This window comes from Lactuca sativa, chromosome 3, assembly GCF_002870075.4.
Source record: "Lactuca sativa cultivar Salinas chromosome 3, Lsat_Salinas_v11, whole genome shotgun sequence".
In the NCBI taxonomy this organism is placed as follows: domain Eukaryota; kingdom Viridiplantae; phylum Streptophyta; class Magnoliopsida; order Asterales; family Asteraceae; genus Lactuca; species Lactuca sativa.
The window spans coordinates 32,260,039-32,278,454 of record NC_056625.2 but is presented as its reverse complement, the minus strand read 5'-3'; the positions used below and the strand labels follow the sequence as shown (position 1 = coordinate 32,278,454).

Genomic DNA, 18,416 nt, shown 5'->3' with positions numbered 1-18,416 from the left:
TTGAGTGTGCACCATGCATACGTATATTGTTAGGGCGTTATGATGATACTTGAGACAAATATGGGTATGTGTGGAAGGTAGTATGGACCCGTACTACTGAAAACACATGATCCATATGCGTAGCAAGGAGGTCACAACCCCTAGGGCTTTGTTGGGAGTTGGTTCCCGGATTATTATATGGAATGTCTTATATCTTCCTGGTATATTTTCAGCATGGTGGTTACACGGAGATTTGTGACTAGATCCGGGTCAGGATCAGGAGGGAGCGGTCAGGAGGGACCAGCAATACCCGAGACTATCGGTCAAATGAGACCGGACGAGATGGATGCCAAGATTTGATAGATCCTGCAAGAGGAGGTTGTTGTATTGTTCCGATCACAGTTGCCTGAGATGTTTGGGTCTATAAAGACCACCATGGTTGAGTATTTCGATGAGTGTTATGTAGCTATCGCTGAGACGGCTGTTGTGGCAGCTACAACAGTTGTAACAACGGCATGGGGAGGAGCTAGTCGGGCTTTGCAGTACCGAGACTTCGACAAAATGAAGCCCCCTACTTTTGACGGGACTCAGGATCCGATTGTATCGATGAGGTGGCTGTCTGATGTAGAGGGCTATTTCTTCACATGCTCCTGCCCTACTAACCAGAAGGTTAGGTACGCTTTGAACCTGCTGAGGTCCGAAGCGAAGAATTGGTGGAGGTTGGTTACTGGATCATATTTGGATGAGCAGCGAGCTAAGGTTACTTGGGATCGACTTTAAGATATGTTATGTGTCTGTTATGTCCCGTGGGTTGAGCGGGAGAGACTGGCGTAGGAATTATTGGATCTGTGGCAGGATTCGGAGTCGGTGACGGAGATCACCCATATGTTCATTGAGAGGGCGATTTTCTACCTAGAGTTTGCTTCAGAGCAGGCTCAGATGACCCGTTATCTAATCATGCTCAAGACCGACAACAGACAGTTTGTTTCGACCCAGAGATATGACACTTTGTTGGAGCTACAGGAGGCCACCAGGCGGCGTAAGTTGGAGATCAAACTACAACTGAGGGAGCTGAGGCAGGCCCCAGTGTAGGCGCAGCCGGCGTCGAAGTGGTTCAAGACCGCTGATTCCAGATCCGGGGGCCGGAAGGGCCGTACTTGTGGGAAGTTTGACAAGGCGCATAAGGGTGTTTGTTGGTCATCATCAGGATGCCGCAAATGTGGCCGACAGGGTCATCTGGAGAGGGATTTCCGCCAGCACGCCCCCACACTCATCTCCAGGATATGTTTCCACTGCGATCAGGTTGGCCACGTGAAGGCCAACAGTCCAGTGCTTGCTGCTAGGCCGGCGCAGGCCCCAGCACCGGCTACGTTGAGGATTATGAACGTGAGCCAAGGTAGAGCGGAGCCTCCGAAGGCTCAGGGACGCGCCTTCCATCTTACAGTCAAGGAGGCCAAGACAACGTCGGATGTGGTTGCTGGTATGTTTCAATCCCTTATCTTACTAATTATATTTTTTTAGGCTTATATGTGTTGTACCATGTCAGTTACATTCTTAGTGAACTCCTTACCTGCTTTGGTATTATTCGACTCGGAGGCGAGTTGGTCGTTTGTCTCTCATACATTTGGTAGGGAGTTCGGTTTACCAGTAGGAGAGATAGAGTTTCCATTGTGAGTCTCTATCACCAACGAACACGGGATTTCCGCTTCTTCAGTCTATCGAGGTTAGGTGTTGGAGATCTTCGGGGTATCTTTCCTGATAGACTTGATTCTGATTCCCATGGTGGATGTGTGTGTGATCGTGGGTATGGACTGGCTTATTCGCTTCGGTGCCATGATTGACTACAAGTGTCAGGGAGTGGTAGTTCGAACCCCAAGTGGGGGAGAACTTGTCATTTTCGACGAGGGCACCAGATCGGCTTCAGGGTTGTGCTCAGCCGTCAAGGCTCGACAGTATATTCAGCACGGTGTGCGGGTTATCTAGCGTATGTAGTAGATACGCGGGTCAGGGATCAGCCCTTAGTTTCAAAGGTTCTAGTAGTCAGGGAGTTCACTGACATGTTTCCGAAAGAGTTACCCGGAGTGCCTCCGGAGAGGCAGGTCGAGTTTAAGATCGACCTAGTGTCAGGTGTGGCCCCTATCACCAATACGTCGTACCGATTGACTCCACCAGAGATGTAGGAGCTTTCATCACAGCTACAGGAATTGATGGGCAAGCAGTTCATTCGTCCGAGCAGTTCTCTGTGGGGTGCGTCGATTCTCTTCGTCAGGAAAAAAGATGGTTCACACTAGATGTGCATTGACTACCAGGAGTTAAACTAGTTGATGGTGAAGAACCGTTATCCACTCCCGAGGATAGATGATCTTTTCAATCAGTTGTAGGGAGCATCTTGGTTCTCCAAGATAGACCTGAGGTCCGGGTACCATCATGTCAGGTTTAGGGAGGAGGACGTGGAGAAGACCGCATTCCGGACTCGTTATGGGCATTACAAGTTTGTGGTGATGTCGTTTGGGCTCACTAACGTACCGGCGGTATTCATGGACCTGATGAATCGGGTCTGCAGACCAATGCTCGATCGCTCGGTCATCGTGTTCATAGACGATATCTTGGTGTACTCCAAGACCCGAGAGCAGCATGAGGAGCATCTTCAGGGGCTATTGGGAGTTTTGAGGCGAGAACGGATTTATGCCAAGTTCTCGAAGTGTGAGTTTTGGTTACGAGAGGTTCAGTTCCTCGTACATCTCGTTAACTAGGAAGGAATTTTGGTCGATCTGGCCAAAATCGAGGTGGTTATACAATGGGAGGTTCCGAAATCTCCCTCAGATATCAGGAGCTTCTTGGGATTGGAAGGGTACTACCGGAGATTCATACAGTATTTCTCCAAGATTGCAGTACCCCTCACTCGTCTAACGAGGAAGGGGGTGGATTTCCGGTGGGGCCCTGAGCAGTAGAGGGCATTTAAGACCCTTAGACAACGACTTTGCGAGGCTCCGGTCTTAACCATCCTGGAGGGAGTTGAGAATTTTGTAATGTTCTGTGATGCATCCATCACAGGACTGGGACCGGTCCTCATGCAGAGAGGACGGGTGATAGGCTATGCGTCGCGACAGTTGAAGCCGTACGAGACGAGATACCCTACTCATGATCTGGAGTTGGGAGCGGTGATATTCGCTCTCAAGATTTGGAGACATTACCTCAATGGGGTCTGTTGTACCATATACACGGACCACAAGAGTCTGAGGCACATCATGGATCAGCCGAACCTGAACATGAGACAACGTAAGTGGCTTGACGTGGTCAAGGATTATGAGTGTGAGATCCTTTACCATCTTGGTAAAGCGAATGTGTTTATGGACGCTCTGAGCTACAAGTCAGCCGGATCTTCTACCCTGGTGACATGTATAAGGATATCAGTGGATTCTCCACTTGTGAGCTTGATCAGGGAAGCTCAGGCTGAGGGTATGCGACAGGAGAGTTGGAAGCTTGAGAAGATTAGAGGTAAGAACACCCGTTTTGTATAGGATAGTCGGGGATTATTGACCCGTTGCGGTTGGCTCTGGGTTTTGATGTCTGGTGGGGTTAGACAGATTGTTCTGGAGGAGGCTCATAAGTCTCGCTTCTCTATTCACATGGGGGCCACCAAGATGTACCGAAATTTGCGATTGAGTTACTGGTGGCCATGCATGAAGAGGGAGATTTCATGGTATGTTGAGAGGTGCTTGACCTGCAGGATGGTCAAGGCCGAGCATCAGAGGCCGCATGGTCAACTGCAGCCTCTGGAGATTCCCATATGGAAATGGGAGCAGATCACGATGGATTTTATCACCACGCTGCCAAGGACGGTGAAGGGCTATGATGCTATATGGGTCATCGTGGATCGATTGACCAAGAGCACCCACTTTTTAGCGATATGGGAGAGTTCATCGGCCGAGAAGCTGGCCGGCTTGTATATCCGCGAGATCTTTGCTCGCCATGGGGTGCCAGTGTCTATTATTTCAGATCGCGATGTTCGGTTCACCTCCCGTTTATGGGAGAAGTACCACGAGGAACTGGGCACGCGACTGCACTTCATTACTACCTATCATCCGCAGACAGACGGCCAGAGTGAGCGGACCATACAAACTCTCGAGGATATGCTGAGAGCCTGTGTTATTAACTTCGGTGGGAGTTGGGACTCCTACCTACCCCTTGAAGAGTTCTCCAACAACAACAACTTTCATTCTAGTATTGGTGCTCCACCATATAAGATGTTGTATGGACGGAGATGTCGCACCCTGGTCTGTTGGGGTGAGATTGGTCACGGGGTGATAGGACGGATAGAGCATAACTCTTCTGCCGACTTTGAGTGGTCTGCAGTCGTTGTCTAATCTGTTGAATCCTCTTGGTAGTTCTGCAGACAACACGAGGATTCAGCAGATCAGACAGCGACTGCAGACCGCTCAGAGTCCGCAGAAGAGTTATGCCAACAGGCACCGATCTGAGCTGGATTTCCAGGTGGGGGGACATGGTATTACTGAAGGTCTCACCCTAGAAGGGTGTGATTCGCTTCAGGAAGAGGGGGGAAATTGGGCCCTCAATACATTGGATCATTCAGGATCATTGCCAGGATTGGCAAGGTGGCATATAGACTAGATCTCCCGGAGGAGCTTAGTCAGATCCACAACACTTTCCATGTGTCACAATTCCGAAAGTGCATATTAGAGGCAGTGGTATCATTGGACGATATACAGGTCGACGAGTGCCTAAATTACGTGGAGAGGCTAGTGGTCGTTCTGGAGAAGAAGGTGAAGGTTCTACGAAACAAGGAAGTACCTTTGGTAAAGGTACAGTGGCAGCACCGGAGGGGATCCGAGTGGACTTGGGAGCTAGAGGAAAAGATGCGGGAGCATTACCCTGAGTTATTTACTACAACATACTTCGAAGACGAAGTCTAGTTCAAGTGAGGGAGAATTGTAACATCCTGACTCCCAGGTATATTTTTAAAGGCTTTATATTCATTTTATTGAAGGAAATCGACGATTTTGAGGCCCCAACTCGTCGTGTCAAACCTAGTCAACCCGCATGATTTTATGACTTCTACTCGACGAGTCAGAGGACCCTGACTCGACGAGTAGAGGTTGTGCATGGAAACCCTAAGTTTTAGGGTTTGCACCCTATTTAAAGAACTTATGGGTCGTTTCTAGCCTCCCTTATCGTCATTGCAGCCACAGGAAACCCTAGATCGCGTCCTAAACCCCCATTGTGTGTGTTAAGAGCTTGAAAGGTGTTATTTGTTGATCTTGGAAGGGAAACTTGAAGAGTGAGGAGCTTGGATCGAAAAGGAGGAAGTGGATCTGTCATCTACTTCGTTTTGGCAACCAATCTGAGGTAAAAAGCTAACACCTTGACCCTTTCATGCTTAGATCTTCCTCTATGGACATTTATGGTTATTTTTTGGGGTTTAATGGAGCCATTCTTGGTTTTGAGCTTATCACAAGGACATGGTCTCAGATCTGGATTCCTATAGGCCCCAAATTCATAAAGTTATCAACTTTATCTTGTATTGGCCTCTCACCATGCCCTAAACCTCATTCTAGACTTGGTTTTGGTGTTTTAAGCCTTTAAGACCTTGCATGCACGTAAAGTTTGCAACTTTACGTGATAACTATGCCTTAGGAAGCTAGATCTATAATTTGGAGCTGTGGGGCAAATTAAAAACTTCTAAATGAGTAATGAACTAAAGGGACTGGACGAGTTGCATGGTCAACTCGACGAGTCAGATGAAGATTGGCCATTTTTGGTTCTGCATGGACTCGGCGGGTCAGTGAGATGAATCGATGAGCTAGTTAGGGTTTTCCTGACATTTGGACATCGCATGGACTCGACAAGTTGTCTGAAAACTCGACGAGTCATATAGGGTTTTCACAATTTCTCAAGTTCTGGAAAGACTCGATGAGTCAGTGAGCTACACTCGACGAGTTGGGTCAACATGGAATGTTGACCTTGACCGTTGAATTTGGCTTTGACCAATGATTGACCAGTTTGACTTCTGTGGGTATTTTAGTAATTTGGGAATTTATGAAAGTGAATCATTCGTGAATGTAGATGTTTGAGTTTGGAGTTGTATTTGGGGAGTTCGACATTTATCATCCCGAGCTACTTGCGAGGTGAGTTGTCATCACTATACTTAGGGGTCGAAGGCACCAAGGCCGGCCCATTGGATCTGATATCCTAGTAGTTGATGATATGTTGAGTATGAGATAGTTATGCATACTAGTTGCTATGTCAGTTTGGTAGATATGTAGGACTACTTGTGTTACTGTTTGGTTATCTATATGTGCCTTTAGTTGTTATATGTCGACATGTTGTGTGGATGGGTTGAGGTTGTACTTCTGTTAATCATATTGGAGTGTGGGATTGGAATTTTCTCTTTTAAGCAATGTACTTTGGAGTCTGGGATTGGATTTTTTATTAGCTTTTTGACTCAATGGGTTTTGCTACTGTTAATGACTTGTTTCCAGAATATAAGCCACTTGGGGTTAGGTCTTAATGGGTTAAGGAACTAAATAACCCAAATTATCAAAGCTAGAATTGTTGGAAAAATGATTAATCTGTCCCTGTCTTTGAAAGATCATATATCGATCATGAAAAACTCTTTTTGGTCGAAATCAATGCACAAAGTTTCATATGTGAGTCCTCTACACTTCATTAGTTGTGACCAATATACATAAATGCCTCCAGATAGGGTAAAAACGACCATTTACCCATACTGGTCCAGATTAAACTGTTATGCAAGACAGTTTTGTAAAATTCGCCATAAATCGCAAAAAAATCGGATGGAGGTGTGCGGATATTAATTTTAATGCTACGAAATTAGTCTATCTGCATATGACACAGTTTTGAAAAATATGGAGGTTAAAGAGGGGGGGGGGAACAAAACAAATCAAAAACATGCCCTAATTTTTATGTAGAAATCTGGCATTTTACTCACTAGTATATTTGCTAAAGCAAGGAAATTTAGTAACTAAACTCAACTTAATTTGCAGTTATTAGGAAGTATGAAGGGAAAACAGGTGTGATTGGGTTCCGGGTTGCTTAGGAGATTGCGTTGTGTTTAAAGGTGAGTTCCTAACTACACCGTGTTATGTTATATATTCTTTACATTACCTCATGTGTGCTATGTATTGTACTTTTTTATGCGGGTATTACTATAAGCATGGTAGAGTCTGGTGGATTGCCTCACGTATTGAGGACTATGCATGGTAGGACTCGACGCATCCGAGTGGGGATCGGGCATAGCCAATGTGTCTCAAAGGCTCAACGAACTGAGCAAGGAGGATCGGGTATAGCCAATATGTCCTAATGGGTTTGAGTACAAGGGATCGTGCTTAGCCAATGTGTCCTAAGGGCTCGATGTACTGAGCAAGGGGGGATCGGGCCTATCCAGTGTGTCCCCGTAAAAGTATGTTTGTTATTGATTGTTCTTTGACATGCATGCGTGGTTATGTATCTGATACCATTTGTATCTGTGTATGTATAGGGGTAAGGATTATATGATATGATATTGTGTATGTGTGGAATTCAGTAAGCTTTGTGCTTACCCTTTTTCCCTTAAAAATACTATTTAAGGTAACAGGATGGTCATGCATGATTGTACACACTGGCTCAAGGCGGGTTTTTGGAATTGATATTGAATTGGTTAGGTTTTCATGAATTTTAGAATTATAACTAATAATGTTTGGAAACTGAATTGATCTTGGGGTTTTTGTATTTCATTTGTATGAATAAAATACATTAAATGGACGATTTATGTTATTTTAAAAAATTCAAATTTATTGGAAATTTTGGGATGTTACAATATATAATTTGTTTTCTATTTTTTATCTAGAAATTTTGAACTATAAAAACATCATTTTATTATTTTTTAAGTTTTACATGATGTAATTTTTTAGATTTTTTCTTCATTTATCTAATACAAATATATTTATTTTTATGAAAAAATATGATGTGCTATTATAAAAAAAATGTGGTATTACAGAAATAATAGTATGTTGCTATTTTATTTTAAAAATATAAGTATGTAATTTTGAGTTAAAGATAAAAATATGTTTCGGTTTTGGTTTCATAATATAAGTACGGTAAATTTTATATTGGTTCGATATAAATTTTTGATATTTTATTTTAAACAATTATTTAGATAAAAAATAGAAAACAAAAATATTTAATTATGTACTGTAGTTTGAATATTTTAGATAAAGTCCAAAGAACAAATTTTATTTATATATTAAATATATAACAACAAATGAAAAAAATTAAAGAAATTTTTAAACGCAATTTGAATAAAAAAAAGTGAAAGTCTAACATTGTATTATTTCAAATGATCCTTGTGTAAAATTTTACAAATGGTTTTTAAGAAAGTTTCACAAAATGACAGAATAGTCCTTATCTAAAAAAATTCAATTTAACGGACACATCTAACTGACATCCACGGTAATGACCATTTGTGTGTAAGGTTTGCTCCTTAGAGATCATCTCACGGAAGAAAGTTTCATAAAGACTATATCAAAAAAAAAGTGTAAAGCTAAAGGATCATTCGTGATTTTTTTTCTAAATAAACCAAAAAATAATTTTCATTAATGGGGAAATCAAATGGCCACACTTAAGTTCACCAAGACCATGTAGTCTTATTCTTACATGTAGTAAATCAATAAACGATATCAATATTAAACCATGACTATCGTTGCCAAAATAAAGATGACCATTGACATGAAAGTCTTAGAGTCATACTTGGTTCCAGTGCTTGGTGCGGGTGCTGGAGTCATTGATTGGACATCGATCACTAACTTTTGGTTAAAGTCAGCACAATGTTCTTCCACACCATAAATGTACCACTTCTTGCCAGGTGTCATCAAGGTCACAACGTCGTTTCCAGATGTAAGGCCAGTGCGAGGTGGTGGAATAGTGCAAGTAGCAAAGGAACTAGCATTCACTTTGTACACATTATGTACATTTACTGGGTACTTGAACACCGAATCCAACACAAATTTATGTCAGCTTTGAAATAATGTTCTTATTTTCAATGCCAAAAAGAAGATATAGATTTTTGACGAGACAATTTGTCACCAACGTAGAACACTTTATCTTTAACCCACGCTTTGTAGTCATAATTTATGGTCCAACCACTAGCATCTCCCACCATGTATTCGGTGGCCATAGTGGTCAATGGAAGAAGCACCACAACAAATATGGCAAAAACAAGAACAATGTGAGTAAAAGTGGCCATTGCTTGTGTTTATCAGGTTCGTGTATGGAAATATGTTATCTTTGTCCTTGATTTTTATTTACAAATATGTAAAAATGCTTATTTATAACAAATTAGATTTCTTGAAAATATCTACATATCTACCGTATACAGTGAGATTGTTATACTCGATATCTTTTTCCGGCTTTTATTTGTCATTTTCTTGGTTTTTACTTTGTACTTGGAAGAGGCCATATTCTAAATTTCTAATACTAGGATATGGGAAAAGGACATTTTATAAAATTCCAAATACTAATACGGCGTAATGGGCAACTAAATAGATACTTGCAAAATTATAATTATAAGACAAAAGATTATAGAAAATAGCATTTGTTTCATAACGATTAAGGTCAACAATAGTAGATAGTTGATCACAAGAAAATTTGAACCGGAGGACAGAGATCATTTTGGAGTTGATGCAAGGAGACTCATATGCATCCGTTCGATAGAGTCGTGGAAATCGATGGAGTTGACGTAAGGACTCATAAAGGTTGCATCTGTTCGATCTTCTATAAAATATATAAAGGTTTGTGTACATAAAAAAAACTTTTGAATACAAAAATAAATTGTGCTAAGAGACACCAACATATTCAACACTTCAAATGTCATAATCACATCACATAACTTGTTTGCAATTCCCAATATTCTTTAAATTGAATCAAAATTTTCTCTCGTTCTTCTGTTCGTCTCTTCTTAACTCCATCTTTATACCTATAAATACCTCTAATATTATATTGTTTTTTTAGATTGTATCTCAAGTAGAAGAAACATTCTTCAGAAATGTCTATTACAAACCACAAAATAATATAACCGAAAACATTAATCATGAAGGCATTATTTATCATACAAGCATCTTAAACCTTTAGCTAAAAGTTTCACCCATTAATTTACAATCATGCAAATTTGACATAAAAATCATATATATATATATATATATATATATATATATATATATATATATATATATATATATATATATATATATATATATATATATATATATATATATATGTTTAGGTATTTAAAATAGTTATTGTGTTATTGTATGCATAAGTGTGAGCCAATAAAAATTTAAAATAAAAATAAGTAATTAAATAAATAAATAAGGGTAAATAGGTAATTTTATAATTAGTTTCCACAAATAATATCCTATAATTATGGTAATTTGATATTAATCACATATATTTATATATGATAATTTTAGGGTTTCAATTTTCCAATTGACTTCTCCCAAGAGCCAAGATCAAAATCCCGATTTCTCGACATCAACACATCACTCAGCTTCGTGACATTCGTCGTTCGTCGATACTCGATTGTCTGTCCGTCTTCACCGAATCACTGTCTCTGGTCGTCTTCACCGCCTCCGGTCGTCTTCCTCGTCTCCGTCTGTCGATTAAAACCCCATTTCCCCTCTCTGAAGTTTCAATCATCTCAATCTTCATCGATTTTATGGTACAACTGAGTAACTAAGACTACATTTTGCCTTTGTCAATTACAGTTGTCGATACATTCCACTGAGTTTGGGTTTGCTTACATTTTGTCTTTATTATATGAATGTTTGGGGCAGCTATTTCCGCTCTAGTTTCACCCCTAGGAGGGAATGACAAAGGGGTTTTGGGACTAGGGCCTGGGGGTGTTTTGATTTTGAACCTTGTTGGGTTCCTCATTCTGGAAGCCTATTTGATTCAATTCTCTACACATGATCGGATTCGAAATTATTTGAATATCAGGCACACTTTCAGATTTCGGATTTAGTGTTTGATTTAAGATGAACGTTAACGATCTTCACAAGGTTTGGGAGATCAGAACGTTGAAGAGGAAGGTTGGAGGGGATGAGGCTAGGAGATTCCTTGAGAAAATCATCAAACAATGGTTTTTTGATAAACTCGATGTGTTTAGGTTTATTGGGAATTTGTTCTGATTGTCTAATTTTTACAGGAAATTGAAAGTTGTTTTGATGCACACCAAGCGCTCGCTAAAATGCTTCAACTGAATAGTATTTTTTCGTTTATAGTATTCTATCATAAAATAATGTTTTTTTTTATGATAATCATGAACATATCATGTTAGAATGCCCTGAATTAATATAATTATTGGTAAATGAATTCCAATTCTATTAGAATGAAATCACGAATTCCAATTATGCTGGAATGGAATATAGATATTTTCTCACTAGTTTATTCATTGGATTTGTTTCCATAAAAGCTAATGCTTGAAGAACGGACCACGAAATTTGAACGACGTCTCTTACCAACATTATTCTTTCGAATAAATGAGTGTATTTGTTAGATTTTGATGTTTTTTTCCCGATTTGAAAGTTTTTTAGTTTTATTCTTTAACAATAAGATGGATAATTACTATATTTGAAATTAGGATTAATCCATAGCATCATTGGTGCACTATATAAAGAAGCTTTAGCGCTATGATTTTTGGCAAGTCTTTGGAAGAAGCAATAGCCGAAAATTTGATCTCCTCCTCCTCTCGCATATCATTCTCTTGCATTGTGTGTTTGTGAGCCATTACAGGTGTTATACTTGTGACACTAAGTTCTCAAGCTTCAAGATCTACAAGGTATTCATTGTCATTACAATATAACAATCAAGGTATGTAACCTAACCCTAGTTTTATATGAATTTCGAAAATAATATACCTCTCCTAGGGTTTCTCCTTTTGTTTTCAAGTTTGCATGTTCAATAGAGAAAACCTAGATCCAAAGCATTAGGGTTGCATGTACACTTAGGAATTGTTGTTATGCTCAAAACCCATCAGTTTCTTGGCTACCACATGGAATATTGTTGATTATTCTTACTACAGCTACATAAGTGTAAAGAAAATTTTCAAAATTAAAACTTTTAAAATCTTAAATTTCGGCTTTGATTTCGATTGAAAATAGTTTCTTAAAAATATTTATTATGAAAGTATAATTGATGAATTTGCTTCTAAAAATGCTAGAAGATCAATATTTAGAAAATAATAATGTGTTTATTGTTTATCTTGTTTTGGAAAGTTGTTTATAGTAGTTTCAATTTATTACTAACGAGTGAAGATATGCATAGGATGCTTAGATTTAATAACATTTTACAACAATATTTTATAGGACCTCAATTTAATTTTCGCATATGCATTTCACTGATATGGACCACTGTAAGTATGGTTCTTTTTGGTCTTATGAAGTACTTTCCTTGTCTTGATATTTTTTATTTTTTGAACGTAAGTATCATTAAACACGGCCACTCTAAAACAAAAATTACAAGAAGTTGATAGCATTGGAAGGGTTCTTAACCCACGTAGTCCAATTCAACTTACTACTCTTAATCCTAGTAGATAATCATACGATGGACTACAAAATCAAATATTTCTCTTTTAAATTTTTGGGTTTTATAGCATCAAAAACCAACCAATTTCGGTAGGACCAGATTGAGCACATGCAACACCCCACCACCACCTCAGCCAGCCTTATGAGCTTTCCCCTTGAAACCATCAGGAAGGTCTTGTAAAGCAAATATTCTTAGTCTTGATATTGATATATCTCCTTTTCTACTTTGGTATAATAACGTGTCAATTTAAAAGGAACATGTGGGCCAGCTTGTTCAAACTACCAATGTTGTATACTTGTATATGTTTATTTGCAGCCATTATGAATTGCTCATATATCATTCATTATAACCGGGCTCTATTAGCCCATTTTGTAGTAGTGTGTATTCAATCTTAAACTTGAACTTGATAAATTTGATTTATTCACCTAAGTTACATTATGAATGACTAACAAAGTTTTGGTAAGAAAACAATTAACATGTAAGACACAAATATGTATAAATTTACTCTTTATAATGCCTTTGGACAACTGAGAAACAAGTGTGTGCAACAATCAATAGTTTGGTATTATGATGAATCTCTATTTTCTAATGAATTAATGGTTATGGATCGACGAATAGGACTATTGGTGATGGATTTAATAATGAACATTCTTTTCTTGTGTAGTTGATCCTTTAAATAGAGGATCTTGGCATCGACTCTGGCTGAAAACCCAATATGGGTCACCTTCCTGGAACTTTGCTTCTCTCTCAACCACATGTCATCATCCACAACAACTTTCCTTCCATACTTCATTTCCTGGATGACATGATCATCCATTGGATAAAAGGACCTCGTGATGACCATGTAAATGAAGTAGGGAAGAAGAGCAACGACTACAACTAACAACGTGACAATCCAGTACACGGGTGCGGGTCCCACTGCTTCAATCAGGAGTTTGAATTCTCGGCCGGAGTATACGGGTGGAAGAGCACCATAGAAGAGTAAGAAAATATACCAACACAAGATACTTCCCCATATGAAGATATGTTGGATCCATGTAAAGTGAGTGATGATTAGAGCAATCTGACAGTTTACAGTCCATATGACGACGGTGTATGTGATCACTCCTAAATGGGAGATGTCTATGACTTCTCCCCCTTGTCGGAAGGCTGAGGAGGATAGAATGTTGACGTTTAGGATGAATATGGTGACAGATGTAAGTATTCCATTTCCCATCCACCCCAAGATTCGCTTCCAACTGAAGAAAATACCCTTTTGTCCTTGTTGATAAAGGGCCGGAAACTGATATCATTAAGGGAAAACGCTGGCGTTAGTCTTTATGATTGATAATTTCATCTTTTTACGGAAATATATATACCTGAAGGCAAATATCTGAGGAAACATCTTGCTCAAGGACGCCTAAGGATATGACAGGAAGGGATGTGAGAAAGAGATTGAACATAAGCATATACCATCCGTCATATAATACGTCCCCTGAGAATTTGGAGTAGAGTTCATAGTAGAATAACGTAAGCCCAAATACAATGTTCTTGTATACGAAATACAGAATCTGCAGCAATACACGATCAGTTTTAAAAAGTAAGTCTCATCATACTTTTATACCCAAAAAAAAAAAAAAACATATTCTCTGAATTAAGTTTGGTAGAGAGACCATCTTGGAGATTCTCTTGTAACACCAATGGCCATGAACTATTAACAAGCGTTCCAAAAATCGAAATTGGGGCATTGAGAAGTCACTTGCCATCACAGCCTGCATTCCTTCCATACCACTAATCCCAATGCCGATATCAGCTGCTTGAATCATACCAACATCGTTTGCTCCATCTCCAATCGCCAATGTCATCTTGCCAGTATATTTCTTCACTAATCGAGTAATCTAAGTTTGCACAAAATTAGATGGATTAATTTCTAATTGTTTAGGATATGATTTGAAGTAATTAAGATGAATCTAGGTGGATTGATTACCAAGGCTTTCTGTTTAGGAGAGACACGACAACATATAACAGAGGAACAATTAACTGCCAGCTGCAAGAAATGGTCTCTTATGTCATCCCCCAAAGCAATTTCAAGGGCTTTTCCGTCCACCACAAGAGCAAAAGGATCATCCTTGGTTTTTTCGTTTACTGTAACTTGATAAGAAGCCTCGATTTGATTTAATATGTCATCTTTCATAGCCTGAAAGCTACAAAATGTTGAATCATTACCCCTAACTCGGATTTGTTTACCTCAGATTGAGTAAATCGACTCAATTCAAGTTCATAAATATTCACCTTTAGTTGATTCTTTGATTCAGCGTCCCTGCTCAAACTCAGATGAAACTGCTTCATATCATGCCTAAGCAAACTACAAGCGAATCTGACCAAAAAAAAACATTATAAGGAGTCCAATCCATAATTGGAATTTGATAATTGATGAAGGCGTATCATATCTATTTGAGAATTCTAACCCAATATTAACTGCAGTCTCCTTTTTGTCTCCAGTGAGGAGCCATATCTTGAGTCCAGCTTGTGCGAGTTTATCTATGCATTCTGCAACCTGAAATCCATGTTAGGAAGTGATCAATTTTTTCTCATCGATGAGAAAAGAGAGGTTGAGTAGATGTTTTACCCCATCTTGTAACTTGTCATCAACAGCTACAGCACCTAACAACATCAAATCTTTCTCGATGATCTCAGATACATTCTCTAGCAACTCCTCTCTTTCAGACCCGATTGTGGCCTTTGCTTTAGCAAATGTTGAGCTCCATTCTTCATACTCCAAATCTTTAATCTTTCGATAAGCAAATGCCATTGTCCTTAACCCATCTTCTGCATAGTTTGCAAGGTGCATGGTTGTAGCATGTTGGTATGTCCTACCACTATCACCTAGCCTATCAAAGATGATGCTACACAATACAAAGATCTTTAGCTAGCTCCATATTATTTCATACCATTTGAGGTCAAAGATTAAATCTTTATCCTCAAAATTACAAATAAAGAGTATTCAATCAAGAAACTTACTTGTCAGCACCTTTACAAAATAGGAAAATCTGACCAACTTCATCACGAACTATCACTGACATCCTCTTTCTTGAGCTGCTGAATTCTAATAAGTTCAATAGCTTGTATTCCCTGAAATTTAATCATAGATATGTATAGTTTAAAAAGGTTAGATAATAAATAATAATAAAGGGGGGAGATGAAGTCATAAAGATAAAGAATATCATGGGAAAGCATCTCGACCTTTCGACCTCCTCTGCAGAAGAATCAATCTCTTTAACAAACATTGAGGACTGAGTTCTTTTGCAAAACTGGAAACCAAACTCTTGGGCTGCAATCAGAAAGGTCACTTCTTCGGGCGATTCTGCTTCATATTTGAGTTTATGGCTTCCTGTTTCTTCTCCATTTTCGACTGGTATACCCGTATGACATAAAGCCATGACTCTGAAGAACATCATCATATCCCAGACATTGGATCCATGAACCCACATTTTGTTCATCAATCTATCATCTCTAAAATTAAAACCTTTTATACCAAGATTTCTCATAGTTTTTGCATCATCCAAGACACTGTTGTTTACTTCATTATCATGATCGGAACAAATTTCGTGCATCTCAATACTATCACGAGGCGTGGAATCCTCACCATCTATATTGAAACGATAGCTCTCGATGTTAATATTCATTCTGTGAGAAGCAGCACGAACAATCGCATTTACATCACCACCATAAGAAATTCCTTCAATGGAGCACTTCCTGAACTCCATTTGATTACATGTTAAAGTCCCGGTTTTATCAGACAAAATCATCTCAACCTGACCAAGTTCCTCATTCAAATTTGAAGTCCGGGCTTCAACTGATTTCCCAGACATTTCATCGAACAGTTGGAGGTCATTGTTTATGAGCATTGCTTGTAAGAACTTGACTACTTCAATGGAGACGTAAAGGGAGATTGGTATCAAGTAACCATACAATATGAGTGCTCTCAGGAACTGAAGAAACCCAGAAATGAGTGGTTTATTAGGATCAAAAGACGCATCTGTATCTTGGAGTAACTGAAGGTACCACCATTCTTTAGCTGTATGTTTTCTGTCTGTATATCGAGCAGAACCAATGGAGGTGATTAAAGATATTAGAAGCAACATGAAGAACAGAACATAAATTACATGATCCATCTTTTTTTCTACTCTGCTACGTTTCGAAGGCGATTTCATAGAATTTCGAACCACTTTCGTATCTCTTCCGGTAAATACCACAACTCCGTAGACATAATCCGTATTTTGTAGCTTTGAATCTCGAAGAAGGAGCTGCGAAGGGGATAAAGGGTATGAAGAAATCAACGTATCTTCATCTTCGTCTCCAAACTCCAAATTTGCAACAAAAGTGTAGAGGCTCGAATTCGGATCTTCACACCGAATCGTGGCTTTAAACTTATCAAACTTCAGTTCTTCATCAAAACCCAGAGTACATTCCAAGCAACGTTTGATTTTCAGATTGGTTTCTCCATCTAAATTCATAGTCTCAACATAGCAAACACCATCTTCATAGCTAGAAGATAACAACAGAAGATCACTTGGAAAATACTCATTCTTGCTCACCTTCACAACATCCCCCACTCGTAGCACCTTCCATGGTCTGTCAAGAAACGATCCATTTCCAATATGAACTTTCACTTTCCTCGAATTCACCTCCAAATCCTGCAAGAACCGATGCCAATCCTCTACGCCCTCTTTAAGCATACTGATTCCAACCACAAAAACCAAAGGTGCAATCAAGCTCAGAGGAGAGAAAGGAGCTAAAGAAGTAACCGATAAAACCGCAACTAACAAGAAATATAGATTTGCCACCCTACGGAACTGCTCAAACAACGACTTAGGAAGAAACGTCACCACATTATACTTTGTTGTGGAGACATCATTGATGGGATACTTATATGGTTTTGTTCTGTGCATCCCTGAATCATTACAGAAAACAACTCTGGAGAACCCAGGCTGGCCGAAATCCGATTGGGTCACCGGAGGTGGTGACCTTAAACAAGAAAACGTGTAAAGATTGCTCCATTTTACTTTTCCTTTCTTTTTCTTCTTCCTCGTCGTCTGAACATTTGTTGCAGATGGTTGTGTCGCCATTGCTGGGTGTTGTTAAGAGAGGTCAAACTATGATTGTTTTTTGTAGTGGTGGGTGGTGTTATTGAAGCTGGTGTTTGTATGAGAAACGGCACATATTGACAGATGAAGAATCACAAATGTGAATTTTGTTTCTTTTGATGATTTTATTAATGGGAAATTCAGAATCTTCTAATGCTCAAATTTGGAGCTTTCTTGGATCTTGTGTTGTTCTTGGAACCTCAGGCCTTTTGTAGCGACATAATTTAACAATGGAGGTCGGGATTGGGTCATAAAGCACAAAGAAAGCACCAAAGAGATTTTTTCAAAACATAAAGATAAAAAACTAATGTTTAATGGAATAATTCTGAGTAATCATGGTAAACATCATAATAAAAAACCTAACAAATTTAAAATTCTAAGGATATTAAGTATATTATCTGCATCTATTTAAAAAAAAGTAACCTAAATTCGGTCCAATAGTATCTAACGAAACAACCGCTTACAATCTATAAATAAAAAATATAAAATAAAAAATAAATAAATGATAATAAAAAATATAACATCTCAACTCTCAAGTATATTATTTTTATTAAATAGTCTAAGATTATATTAAAACAAAACTAGAAAAGAATTAGCCACAAGAAACAGAAATTAAATTTGGTTTTTTAAGTCGATTAGACTATCAATAATAACATTAATTTTTACCAAAATTTTAAAAATCAGATTTTTAACTGTTTAATAAAAATAATATAC

At 38.8% G+C, this 18,416-nt stretch overlaps 2 protein-coding genes across 2 annotated transcripts; both read right to left on the bottom strand.

The window, feature by feature from the left end:
• Window positions 1-8,681: 8,681 nt before the first annotated feature.
• Window positions 8,682-9,241, bottom strand: LOC111917167 (blue copper protein). The gene is made up of 2 exons (XM_042900560.1): window positions 9,072-9,241; window positions 8,682-8,988 (listed from the first exon to the last, which is right to left on the bottom strand). Exons 1-2 carry the CDS (start codon window positions 9,239-9,241, stop codon window positions 8,682-8,684), a joined length of 477 nt encoding a protein of 158 aa, XP_042756494.1.
• A 3,778-nt stretch (window positions 9,242-13,019) lies between these two features.
• On the bottom strand, window positions 13,020-18,158 carry LOC111917280 (probable phospholipid-transporting ATPase 4). The gene is made up of 9 exons (XM_023912964.3): window positions 15,799-18,158; window positions 15,577-15,687; window positions 15,185-15,461; window positions 15,024-15,112; window positions 14,848-14,932; window positions 14,543-14,752; window positions 14,229-14,453; window positions 13,935-14,126; window positions 13,020-13,858 (listed from the first exon to the last, which is right to left on the bottom strand). The coding sequence occupies exons 1-9, from the start codon at window positions 17,682-17,684 to the stop codon at window positions 13,142-13,144; spliced, it is 3,792 nt and encodes a 1,263-aa protein (XP_023768732.1). The 5' UTR covers window positions 17,685-18,158; the 3' UTR covers window positions 13,020-13,141.
• Between the last annotated feature and the right edge of the window lie 258 nt (window positions 18,159-18,416).